At 46.7% G+C, this 13,500-nt stretch overlaps 1 protein-coding gene across 2 annotated transcripts; it reads right to left on the reverse strand.

The window, feature by feature from the left end:
- Positions 1 to 1,660: 1,660 nt before the first annotated feature.
- On the reverse strand, positions 1,661 to 7,986 carry LOC144487347 (uncharacterized). Of its 2 annotated transcripts, none has more exons than XM_078205433.1 (2): positions 7,100 to 7,986; positions 1,661 to 4,455 (listed from the first exon to the last, which is right to left on the reverse strand). In XM_078205433.1, exon 2 carries the CDS (start codon positions 4,102 to 4,104, stop codon positions 3,430 to 3,432), a length of 675 nt encoding a protein of 224 aa, XP_078061559.1. In that variant the 5' UTR covers positions 4,105 to 4,455; positions 7,100 to 7,986; the 3' UTR covers positions 1,661 to 3,429. The 2 variants fall into 2 exon arrangements, with proteins under 2 accessions (XP_078061559.1, XP_078061560.1); XM_078205434.1 differs by having other exon boundaries at positions 1,785 to 4,455; positions 7,835 to 7,957.
- Between the last annotated feature and the right edge of the window lie 5,514 nt (positions 7,987 to 13,500).

Raw genomic sequence — 13,500 nt, forward strand, 5'->3', positions numbered from 1 at the left:
GTCCCAGAGGATTGGAGAATAGCAAATGTGGTCCCGTTATTTAAGAAGGGTAGCAAGGATAACCCGGGTAATCATAGGCCAGTGAGCTTGACGTCCGTGGTAGGGAAATTGTTGGAGAAGATTCTTAGAGATAGGATCTATACACATTTAGAACTGAATAACCTCATTAGCAATAGACAACATGGTTTTGTGCGAGGGAGGTCATGCCTCACAAATTTGGTTGAGTTTTTTGAGGCGGTGACAAAAATGACTGACGAGGGAAGGGCCGTGGATGTCGTCTACATGGATTTTAGTAAAGCATTTGACAAGGTCCCTCATGGCAGGCTGGTGCAAAAGGTTAAATCTCACGGGATCAAAGGTGAGCTCGCTAGATGGGTACAGAACTGGTTTGGCCATAGAAGACAGAGGGTAGCAGCGGAGGGGTCTTTTTCTGATTGGAGGTCTGTGACTAGTGGTGTTCCGCAGGGCTCTGTATTGGGACCTCTGCTGTTTGTGATATATATAAATGATTTGGAAGAAGATGTAGCAAGTCTGATTAGTAAGTTTGCGGACGACACAATGATTGCTGGAGTTGTGGATTGTGATGAACATTGTCAGAGAATACAGCAGGACATAGATAGGCTGGAAAATTGGGCGGAGAAATGGCAGATGGAACTTAATCCAGATAAATGCGAAGTGATGCATTTTAGTAGATCTAATGCAGGGGGAGCTATACAATAAATGGCAGAACCATCAGGAGTATAGACACGCAGAGGGATCTGGATGTGCAAGTCCACAGAACCTTAAAGGTGGCAACACAGGTGGAAAGGGTGGTGAAGAAGGCATATGGCATGCTTGCTTTTATTGGACGGGGCATAGAGTATAAAAGTTGGGGTCTGATGGTGCAGATGTATAGAACGTTGGTTCGGCCGCATTTGGAATACTGCGTCCAGTTCTGGTCGCCACACTACCAGAAGGACGTGGAGGCTTTGGAGAGAGTGCAGAAAAGGTTAACCAGGATGTTGCCTGGTATGGAGGGTATTAGCTATGAGGAGAGATTGAGTAAACTAGGGTTGTTCTCCCTGGAAAAACAGAGGTGGAGGGGCGGCCTAATAGAAGTTTATAAAATTATGAAGGGCATAGATAGGGTGAACAGTTGGAAGCTTTTTCCCAGGTCAGAAACGACAAACAGAAGGGGTCACAAGTTCAAGGTAAGGGGGGGCAAGGTTCAATACAGATATGCAGGGGACGTATTTTAATGATAACCATATGAACAGACTGGGAATAGAGGGATACAAACGGATGGTCTCGTTCGGAACACATGATCGGTGCAGGCTTGGAGGGCCGAAGGGCCTGTTCCTGTGCTGTATTGTTCTTTGTTCTTTAAAATAGACACAAGTTTCCGGGCAGTCTCAGGAATATGGTCAAGATAGTCCAGTCCCACAATGCCTCACATTCAATCTGCAGTCCTTCAATTATAACAGAATATGTGGCTGTATGTAGCTGCCTTGGCCATGGTCAACCCCAACCCCAAGGGTGCCTTCTTGAACTGCTGCAATGCCTGAGGTGTACGTACACCCACAGTGCTGTTAGGAAGGGAGTTCCAGCTACATATTCCAGACTTTCACTAGACTGTAGGTGGATATCAGATTGACATATTCCATTCAACCACACCCAAGGTGAGTTATTCCAATTCCTTTATTGTCCAGGACAATATATTCACAATATCTTTAAAACAGAAATTAAACATTCCCATTTGATTTCAGACAGTAACATATTCTGTTAGTTTGTTCTTTATAGTCAATGTCAGGCTGGTGTTGTTTTCCTTGGAGCAAAGGAGGTTGAGGGGAGATTTGATAGAGGTGGACAAGGTTCTGACAGGTTTAGATAAGGTGGACAAAGAAAAGCTGTTCCCATTAGCTGATGGGACAAGGACGAGGGGGGACACAGATTTCTTGTTTTGGGTCAGAGATGCAAGAGAGGGGGAGTGGGGGGCGGGGGGGGGGGGGGGGCGGTGGAGATGTGAGGAAGAATATTCTGATGCAGTGAATGGTGATGACCTGGAACTCGCTGCCTACGAGGGTGGAGGAAGTAGCGACAATAAACAATTAAAAAGGAAATTGGATGGGCATTTGGGATGTTCCAAACAGAATGAAGAACAAAGAAAATTACAGCACAGGAACAAGCCCTTTGGCCCTCCAAGCCTGGAGCAACCATGCTGCCCGTCTGAACTAAAACCCCCTACCTTTCCGGGGACCATATCCCTCTGTTCCTATGCTATTCATATATTTGTCAAGACACATCTTAAAAGTCACTGCCGTATCTGCTTCCACTACCTTCCCCGGCAACGGGTTCCAGGCACCCACCACGCTCTGTGTAAAAAACCTGCCTTGTACATCTCCTTTAAACCTTGCCCCCCGCACCTTAAACCTATGCCTCTCGTAATTGACTCTTCCACCCTGGGAAAAAGCGTCTGATTATCCACTCTGTCCATGACCCTCATAATCTTGTAGACTTCTATCAGGTCGCCCCCCTCAACCTCCGTTGTTCCAGTGAGAACAAACCAAGTTTCTCCAACCTCTCCTCATAGCTAATGCTACCAGGCAACATCCTGGTAAATATTTTCCATACCCTCTCCAAAGCCCCCACTTCCTTCTGGTAGTGTGGTGACCAGAAATGAACACTAGATTCCACGTGCGGTCTAACTAAGGTTCTATAAAGCTGCAACATGACTTACCAATTTTTAAACTCAATGCCCCGGCCGAAGAAGGCAAGCATGCCGTATGCCTTCTTGATTATCTTCTCCACCTCATTGCCACTTTCAATAACCTGTGCACCTGTACACCCAGATCCCTCTGCCTATGAATACTCTGAAGGGTTCTCCATTGACTGTATATTTCCCATCTGTATTAGACCTTCCAAAATGCATTACCTCACATTTGTCCGGATTAAACTTCATCTGCCATCTCTCTGCCCAAGTCTCCAACTGATCTATATCCTGCTGTATCCTCTGCCAGTCCCCATCGCTATCCGCAATTCCACCAACCTTTGTGTCGTCCACAAACTTACCAATCAAACCAGTTACATTTTCCTCCAAATCATTTATATATATTACAAACAGCAAAAGTCCCAGCACTGATCCCTGAGGAACGTCACTTGTCACAGCCCTCCATTCAGAAATGTACCTTTGCACTGCCAACCTCTGTTTTCTTCTGACTCAATATCTCTAAACTTCCTAACACCCTGTCACTCTGTGATCCTTGTGACATTTGAAACCAGGTATTCACAAAAAGGTTCAAAGAGCATCAGCCCACTGGAGGCTGAGACCGGCCAGTCCAGCACAAAGAAACCCTCTGACCCTTCCCATTGACCAACTGTGAGAATGAACAAAATGCAATCCTGGATGCAACTGAGAGCAGAAACAATAACAGCAGAATCCAACCCCTGTCATCACTCGTGAACTCGCTGGTGTCTCAGCAGCCGGGATGAAACGCTGAAACCCTTCCCACACTGAGAGCAGGTGAATGGCCTCTCCCCAGTGTGAACTGGCTGATGTGTCCGCAGGGTGGATGACCGAGTGAAGCCCTTCCCACACTGAGAGCAGGTGAATGGTTTCTCCCCTGTGTGAACTCGCTGGTGTGTCCGCAGGTCGGGTAACCGAGTGAATCCCTTCCCACACTGAGAGCAGGTGAACGGCCTCTCCCCAGTGTGAACTCGCTGGTGTGTCTGCAGGCTGGATAACTGAGTGAATCCCTTCCCACACTGAGAGCAGGTGAATGGCCTCTCCCCAGTGTGAACTCGCTGGTGTGTCTGCAGGCTGGATAACTGAGTGAATCCCTTCCCACACTGAGAGCAGGTGAATGGCCTCTCCCCAGTGTGAACTCGCTGGTGTGTCCGCAGGTGGGATGACTGAATGAATCCCTTCCCACATTGAGAGCAGGTGAATGGTCTCTCCCCAGTGTGAACTCGTTGGTGTGTCCGTAAGCTGGAGAACTGATTAAATCCCTTCTCACACTGAGGGCAGATGAACAGCCTCTCCCCAGTGTGGCTGCGCCGATGAGCTTCCAGCAGACATGGGGCTCTGTATCCCTTCCCACAGTCCCCACATTTCCATGGTTTCTCCATGGTGCAGGTTTCCTTGCCTCACTCTTGGGTGGACAATCAGTTGAAACTTCGTCCACACACAGGACAAGATTACAGTCTCTACCCGCTGTGAATGGTGTGATATTTATTCAGACTGTGTAACTGGTTAAAGCTCTTTAGTCAGTGCATTGGAACACTCTCACTCAAGTGTGGCAGTGTGTTGATGCTTTTTCACTCACACTGACATTTCAAATCTTTTCAAATCGACAGACTGGACAATCATTTCTCCTTCTGGATTCAAAGTCCGATGATATTGAGGTCCCAAGGAACACGATTCTGTCACGCCGAGACATGACGTTTGAGATTTCGGCCTGTGATTCCTCTTTCAATATCCTGAAAATGAGTTTCCAAAAGTCATCAGTGTCAGTACAGGATAGAAATTCAGAACAATTTCTATGGAACATTCTTTCCTCTCTCATTCCCCAAAAGCTGTAAATCTCCATCCCACACACTCTCTCCCCATTCTCAGCAGGTCTGGCAGCACCTGGATGGAGAGAAAAGAACTGATGTTTCAGAGCTTTGACAAAGGGTCATTTCGTCAAGAAACATCAGCTCTTTTCTCTCCTTACAGATGCTGCTAGACCTGCTGAGATTTTCCAGCATTTTCTCCCTTGGCTTCAGACGCCAGCATCCGCAGTAATTTGCTTTTATAAGGCTACAGATACCTCCTCCCAAGTAACGAGCGTGTGCCCAAGACATCACCACTTGTTTCCCTTATTTCTTTAGCCCCCATGGTGCTCTCCGCAGTAAACACAGAGGAGAAGTATTCATTAAAAATCTCACCCATCTCCTGTAGCTCCACACACAGATGGCCATACTGATTTTTAAGGGGATCTATTCTCTCTCTAGCCACCGTCTTACTCTTAATATAGCTATAGAACCTCTTGGAATTTTCTTTAATCTTACCTGCCAGATCCATATCATACCCTCTTTTTGTCCTCCTGATTTCCCTCCTCAGTATTTTCTTACACTTTTTATAGTCAGAGTGATTCACTTGTCCCCGATTGCCTAAACCCAATGTCTGCTTCCTTCTTTTACCTGACCAGAGCCTCAATGTCCCTTGTCTGCCAGAGATCCTTAAATTTACCATTCTTTCCCTTCATCTTAACAGGAATATACTGCCCCTGGATTCTTGATATCACACTTTTAAAACCTCCCATTTGCCAGTCATTCCTTTCCCTTCAAACAAACTCACCTAATCGACATCTGCTAGATCCTGCCTAATGCCCACAAAAGTGGCCCTGCTCCAGTTTAGGGCCTTGACCTGTGGACCTGTCCTATCTTTTTCCTGAACTATTTTGAAACTATTGGTGCTCCCAATAGTGCTCCCTGACTGACACTTCAGTCACTTGCTCCACCTCATTTCTTAACTGTCTAATAGAAAGTGAGTCCAGGAATTGATAATGAAAAATAAGGAGCTGGGAGATGAATTGAACAAGTATTTTGCCTCGGTGTTCACAATAGAGGTTACAGTTAAAACTCAGAAACAGCTGGAAATCAGAAAACAGAAGTGTGGGATGAACTCTGAAAAAGCACAATTCCCAGGGAAGTGGTCCTCAGCAAACTGTTGGAGCTGTGGGCTGATGAGTCCTCGGGTCCTGCTGGGCTTCATTCTCGGGTCTTAACAGAGTGAGATCGTTGATGTGTTGTTCAATTTTCTAAAATTCCCCATCGGGAATTGGATAAAGGGAAACCGGTGGATGTGCTGTACTCAGATTTCCAGAAGACATTTGATGAGGTGCCACATCAAAGGTTATTGCAGCAAATAAAAGTTCATGCTGTGGGGATAACATATTGGCGTGGATAGAAGATTGGCTAACAGCAAACAGTGGGCAGAAATGGATCATTTTCTGGTTCGAGAGAGCGAGAAACCTGGACCAACCTTTCCAGAGTCTGCACCCTCACTGGATTCACTTCCTTTCTCTTCAGTTGCTGCAAGTCCCCAATTTCCCCCAGAATGAGAAAAGAAATGGAAAGGGGGTTGAAGAGAAAGTGTTTTACTCACAGATGTTTGAGACAGGAGGAAGTTTGAGTCTGTCTGAAGATCAATCTTCATTCACACAAAGCCCACACTCTGATTGGCTGGAAGACCAGAGTCCTTCCGGTCCTCCAACTCTTCCCATTGGTCAACACCTCAGCATGAAGATCAGAGGGTGGGTTCTCCCCCGCACATGCGCAGCTTCCCCTCTCCCTCGCACATGTGTAGTCCTGGGCCGGGGGGAGGGAGAGCTCACTGAGCGGCTTCTCGCTCTTGCTGGAGCCATCAGCCGGTTGCCTGGAAACCTTGGTTCAAGGAGGTGTAGGGGGAGGGGAACAATGGGTGGGGGCGGGGCTCCTGGGTCCGCGCGCCCGGGCCTGAGAACTGGAACCCGGAGACGTCACCGCGAAGCAGAGTGATTCCTATTGGCTGATTCAGGCAGGACACTATTGTGACGTCACAATGCGGAAGTTGTCCAATGAGCTTCAGAGTGAAACTCCCTCCTCTGTTCAACATCTGGGAGGAAATCAATGTTTTCCCCTTTCCATTTCTTTTCTCATTCTGGGGGAAGTTGGGGACTTGCAGCAACTGAAGGAAATGAAGTGAATTCGGTCTGTATATTCCACACATTTTTACTCCAGTAATGTAGACATTTATCTGTCTGGCATCCTGCATGGAAATTTTCAGCTCTCTGCATCCAGGGCAAGAAGCAGTGAGCATGGATCTGTCAATCACACATGAGGACGGCCTCAACCGGGATCTTGGGTTCATGTCACACTATCTGTAACCCCCACGACTTGCCTGGGCTTGCAAAATCTCACTAACTGTCCTGGCTGGATACAATACACATCTCTTTAACCTGTGCTTAACCCTCTCTCCACTCACATTGTCTGTACCTTTAAGACTTGATTACGTTTAAAGACTCGTATTCCAACCATTATCTTGTAAATTGAGTTTGTGTCTTTATATGCCCTGTTTGTGAACAGAACTCCCACTCACCTGATGAAGGGGCAGTGCTCTGAAAGCTTGTGGCTTGTGCTACCAAATAAACCTGTTGGATTTTAACCTGGTGTTGTGAGATTACTTACTGTGCTTACCCCAGTCCAACGCCGGCACATCTTTGGACTGTGGAAGGAAAACCGGAACATCCGGAAGAAACCCACACAGACACGGGGAGAATGTAGAAACTCTGCACAGACAGTGACCCGAGGCTGGAATTGAACCCGGGTCCCTGGCGCTGTTAGGCAGCTGCACTAACCACTGTGCCACCGGGCCACATGTCAGTGCCATCGCCCGACTCCAGCCCAGTCTCAGCTCATCTGGAACCCTCACCCATTCCATTGTGACCTCACACCCTCACCCATTCCATTGTGACGTCACACCCTCACCCATTCCATTGTGATGTCACACCCTCACCCATTCCATGGTGACGTCACACCCTCACCCATTCCATTGTGACGTCACACCCTCACCCATTCCATTGTGACGTCACACCCTCAGCCATTCCATTGTGACGTCGGGGCTTCACTCTCCGATCACAATCCCTGCCGGCCTCCCACATGCAGCCTCAATGGCGGCAGTCAGCCCGGGTCTAACACTACAAGCTGCCGCTCCATTTGGTACAAAGGGGGGGAACCGGGAAGTTCATTTCCGGGGTTTGGGTTTGAACAACATGTTTACAAAGCCTCTCGACCCACCCGCCACATTTATCATTCCCCGCACGCCGCCCTCTACCTCGTATTGATCTCGCTTCCAAACTAAAACCGGCCGTCCGTCGCCATTACCCGCAGTGATGTGGAGATGCCGGCGTTGGACTGGGGTAAACACAGCAACAAGTCAAACAACACCAGGTTAAAGTCCAACAGTTTATCTGGTTCACCCGCACTGCGCATGCTTCAGGTCCCGCCCCTCATTCATTCCGATTGGTTGGAGGACCAGCCGCTCCCATTCGGTCCTCCAGTCCCGCCCCTCATTCACTCCGATTGGTTGGAGGACCAGCCGCTCCCGTTCGGTCCCCCAGCCCCCACCCCTCTTCCTATTGGTCCGGAGCTGCCGTCAATCAGTCCCCGGGCATTGTGATGTGGAGCATGCGCAGTGTCATTGCTGTCCTTGGCGCTTGTTTGTCCCGGAGAAGCGGAGTCAGCGTTAGGCGGTGGCTGGGAGGATTTGGAAACACTTTGTGGATCCGCAAACCCTTCAGAATCATTGTCAGCTCCCTGGTTTGCAGCTGCGGGGCTTCTCCCTCCCTCCCTCCCGGGAACAGGCCCAGGTTAACGGCCCCATCCTGGCTCAGCCACTGGAGGATGGTTCACATCAGAGGATGGGGGAGGGGGACAATAAATAAGAGGTTACACTTTGGCCTCAAATCAATGAGGACTCTGATCTCTGGGAAGGAAGGAAACCCTGGGAGGTGGGCGGGGAGGATTCACAAACACCCGCTGGAGGCCCCAACACCCCCAATAAGACCCATTGGTTTTATTGTCAGTCTGCAGACAGGAGCTGGAGAACTGAATCCAGACCGAGGAGAGGGAGGGAGAAAACTGGGAGTGGAGGAAAGAAATGGTGAGATGGGTTTGGATTTCAGCCCAGGGAGGAGGGAGAGTGTGTGGGACGGGGATTTACTGATTTGGGGGAACAAGAAAGGAAAAAATGTTCCAGAGAAACTAGAATTGTCTGTTCAGAGTTTGTATCGTGTTCTGACAGTGATGACTTTTCTAAACTGTTTTTACAGGATATTGGAAGTGAAAGATTGGCAGACAGAAAACTCAAACCGGACATCACATCTGACAAAGTCATTCAGTTCCTTCGGAGCTGAATATCATCGGTCTTTGAATATAGAAAGAGAAATATTTGTCTGTTCTGCCTGTGGGCAAATAAATTAAACATCAGTATGACCGGAAAAGCATCGAGACAAACACACACCCGAGTGAGAGTGTTCCAGTGAACTGAATGTGGAAAGAGCTTTAACCAGTTACACAGCCTGAAAAAACATCACAGTTCACAGCAGGGTGAAACTACGTGTATGTTGTGTGTGTGGATGTGGCTTGAACTGATCATCCAACCTGGAGAAACACAAGGGCACCATGGAGAAACCGTGGAAATGTGTGGAGTGCGGGAAAGGATTCGGTTTCCCATCACAACTGGAAGTTCATCGGCGCAGTCACACTGGGGAGAGACCGTTCACCTGCTCTGTTTGTGGGAAGGGATTCACCCATTCATACAACCTTCTGACTCACCGACGGGTTCACACTGGGGAGAGGCCGTTCACCTGCCCTGTGTGTGGGAAGGGATTCACTCGCTCATCCCACATTGTGACACACCAACTTGTTCACACAGATGAGAGAATGTTTACATGTTCTGACTGTGAGAAGAGTTTTAAATGCAAAAAAGATCTGCTGACGCACCAACGTATTCACACTGGGGAGAGACCATTCACCTGCTCTGTGTGGGAAAGGATTCATTCAGTCATCCCACCTGCAGACACATCAACTTGTTCACTCTGATAACAAACTTTTTAATTGTTCCCACTGTGCGAAGAGCTTTAAAAACAAAAAGGATCTGCTGACGCACCAATATACTCACACTGGGGAGAGGCCATTCACCTGCTGTGTGTGTGGGAAGGGATTCAGCCGTCCACCTGCCCTATTGAACCACCAGAGAATTCACACTGGGGAGAGGCCCTTCACCTGCTCAGACTGTGGGAAGGGATTCATTAATTCATCCAACCTTCTGATACACCAGCAGCTCCATACAGGGGATCGACCGTTCACCTGCTCTGAATGTGGGAAGAGATTCACCCGTTCATACAACCTTCTGACACACCAGCAGGTTCACAGTGAGGAGATGCCATTCACTTGCTCCGTGTGTGGGAAGGGATTCACTCGTTCATCCAACCTATTGAATCACCAGCGAGTTCACACTGGGGAGAGGCCGTTCACCTGCTCCATGTGTGGGAAGGGATTCAGTCAGTCATCCAACCTGCTGACACATCAGAGAGTTCACAGTGGGGAGAGGCCATTTACCTGCTCTGTCTGTGGGAAGGGATTTTCTCATTTATCTTATCTTCTGAAACACCAGCGAGTTCACACTGGGGAGAGGCCATTCACCTGTAATGTCTGTGGAAAGGGATTTATTCAGTCATCCCACCTGCTAACACACCGGCGAGTTCACAAGGGACTGCAAGGTTTGGATTCTACACTTATTGATGCTGTTAATCATATCCAGGTCTGAATCATCTTCACTCTGACTTTTTTCTTCTGTTGAGGTTTGATATTCTGAATAAATGTGAAATAGACATTTGATTGAACCATTGTTGTAGATTTTTGTCTTTTCCATTTGAGTGTTTAACGTCACCAGGCTGGAGCTCAGAAAGGGCAATCTGAGGGAGGGTCATACAGTAGGAACAGAACTTCATTCTTGACCCAGTCCTTCAGGGTCACGCTGAGAGGGACAAACAGCACTTTGGTCTTTTTCGTCACTTTTCACTGACAGCAAAGTCCCCGTGTGGGTGAATCCTGAGGTGTGTGAGAAATGTGTCCCAGTCGTTCTTTTCCATGGTTCCGAGCTCCCAGACACAGAACAGAAGCTCCTTTACAACTGTGTTTAGAGTCAGGAAGAACAATGGTGAATGCGGGAAACGTGCTGTCAAAGATTGGTGTAAAACTGGGATCTATTCCTGACTGAGAGTGAAACGGCAGGTTTAGGTTTCCAGACTTAGAATGAAGAAAAGTGTAAAACATTTTAATGTGTGTGTGTGTCAGTCCTGGTTTATTGAACAGAAACTGGCTTCAAATAAATTGGTGGAAGTCTGCATTAAAGTAGCAGCTGGAGAAGTTCAAAGGAGCCTGTTAACTGCTGGGACAATGAGACAACAATTTGATTCCCAGATAGAGAAGGAGCTGCAGTGTGTGTCCAAGAATTCTCAGTTTTGTTGATGTGTGCTTCCCATACACTATCCTTTTAAATAAACCTCACTCCTATCAGCCTTTAACCATTATAAACAGAACAGAGAGAAGCTGAGCAGCAACAGAGCCCTGACTGACCATTTAAGAATGAGTGATGTGTTCAGCTGAAGTTTCCTGTTGGTAGTTTTCTGGGTGATCTCCTTATTTTGATCATTCTCAGTGACCCCTGGGTGTGAACCTGCTCTCCTCTCTTTCAGACATTCACTCACTCAACATCTCCTCTCTCTCAGAAACTCAATCACTTAACCTCTCTCATCTCTCTAACACTCACTGAACATCTCTCTCTCTCTCTCTCTCCAGGCATTCACTCACACGTTACCTTCCATCTCTCTTACATTCTAACCTCGCTCCTCTCTCATTCACTTAACCTCTTCCCTCTCAGATACTGTGTTCATCACTTAATGTCTCTCTATCTTTCTTTCAAACACTCACTCATTTAACCTTCCTATTTCAGATCTGCTTAAACTTATTCATTGTTTTCTCTCTCTCGTTACCTCTCTCTGAAAAAGCACAAACACACTTCATCTCTCTTCACTGTCTGAGAAAACATCTAATTGATGGAGATTCAATCCTCTCTGTTTCTCTCTCCCACTTCCTCTGACAGGCCCTGACTCACTTTAAATCTCCTCTTTTCTAATAACCCTCTTTGGGAAAACTCATTTGTTCTCTAATTCCTCCTCATTTCTCCCAGTGATGACCCTCAGTCCATCTCCCAATTCAGTGAATGTGTTAAAAATCCAAATAATCTCCTTTCTTTATTGTTTAAAATGGGAATGGAGCTGAATGTAATGCTGAGACCGGCAGCAATCTGTGTGGTTGTTCTTGATGCTGTCAGAGTGAGTTCACCCTCACAGGAAGGAAGACTGTTCACGGTGATAACATCAAACTGACGCCGGCTGTTTCATTCTCAGGTAACACAACTTCCTGTTTCTCTGCTGCCGGCTCCAAACCTCACATCTCACTTCTGAGCAGAAAATAAATCCAGGGACCACAATCTGGTGAGAACATCTGTCAATGCGGCCGATATCTGTCCACAGAGTCAGGGCAGAGTCACACAGGTCACATTGTGGTGACATTTACAAATGAACCAGTTATTTCTGTTCAGAGTTTCCATTCGCAGATAAAACCAGCTGTGTCTGTGGATCAGTTACTGAGTTCCCTCTGTTCCCTGTAGCTGGGAACTGATAGCCTGCTCCCTTATATTTTATATCATTCTCTCTGTATTGCTTGTTTCCTCTATTTCTCAGCTTTTATCTTTGACCTTCCTCATCTTTCTGCTTTTTAAAATCTTCCTCAATTTTTCTCTCAGTCTTTCCGTCTCTCTCTTCCTCTGTAACTTTCTCAGGCTCTGTGTGTTCCTATTTAATCGACATGTTCAAAATCATGAAGAGTTTCTGATTGATTATAGAAGGAAAAACAGGGAGAGAAGCAGAAAAACCCAGCAGATCCGGCGGCATCTGTTGAGAGAGAAACAGTTAACATTTTGAGTCCATATAATTCTTCAGGGCAGGAAAAACATGGGTTATCCATCTTAGATTAGGGAATGTGATGGGGCGATTTAATAGAGATGTTTCAAATGACAAATGATTTATGATAGTTTCTCTCCATTGACACTATCTCCCAGGAGCAGGAAGTCTGTCGATGGTGAGAATCTATTTCCCAGGTGCAGGAGGGTCTGTAAGCAGAGGATACAGAGATTTAATATAATTGACAACAGAACTGGAGGGGGTGATAAGGAAAATTTTTTACACAATAACTGGATATGATCTGGAATGCACAAACTGACAGGTGCTAGAAGCAGGTTTAATAGCAACTTTCAAAGGGAATTGGATAAATACTTGCAGAAGGTAAATTGGCAGAGTTATGGTCAATGGGATTAATTGGACAGTTCACTCATCTTTGTGACATTCTGAATGTTTCTCTCCTGAGGTTTTAATGTTTGATCTTTTCAGTCACAATGTGTCTCAAACAGAAGATTAAACCATTGGGTTTGATGAGCCTTCAGATCTGTTTCCTGTGTGTAACTTGAGAACTGCAGATAACCATGAGAAGGAACTGATTATTATCAGTTCCTCGAACAGATACACCTCAGATATCAGAAATCCCTGGAGTTCCCCATGTCCTCATTATTCTCCCCTTGAGTATAACAGCTCTCAGTCAGGCCGAGTCAGTCGCATGTGCCTCTGTCATGATGTTTCCACTTGTATTTTATCACTCACCTCCCAGTGACACTCACCATAACACAGACACCTTAAAATATCATTGTTCCCTTACACTTTGTCCTCCTATTATAATCAAATGTTTGTTGGGCCTCTTGTCTCCCTTAATGTCAGATTATCTGCAGTTAAAATGACCTCAGAGACACTGAAACCGACTTCAGTGATTATTATACCAGACTCCAATCAGCCCCAGGAGCTGCAGTTGTAAAATACAGTA

The sequence above is a fragment of the Mustelus asterias genome, unplaced genomic scaffold (genome assembly GCF_964213995.1).
Source record: "Mustelus asterias unplaced genomic scaffold, sMusAst1.hap1.1 HAP1_SCAFFOLD_751, whole genome shotgun sequence".
NCBI classification, from domain to species: Eukaryota; Metazoa; Chordata; class Chondrichthyes; order Carcharhiniformes; family Triakidae; genus Mustelus; species Mustelus asterias.

Bases quoted from the DNA above. Each gene is read 5' to 3' on its own strand.
- LOC144487347 (XM_078205433.1), bottom strand. From the start codon at position 4,104: ATGGAGAAACCATGGAAATGTGGGGACTGTGGGAAGGGATACAGAGCC.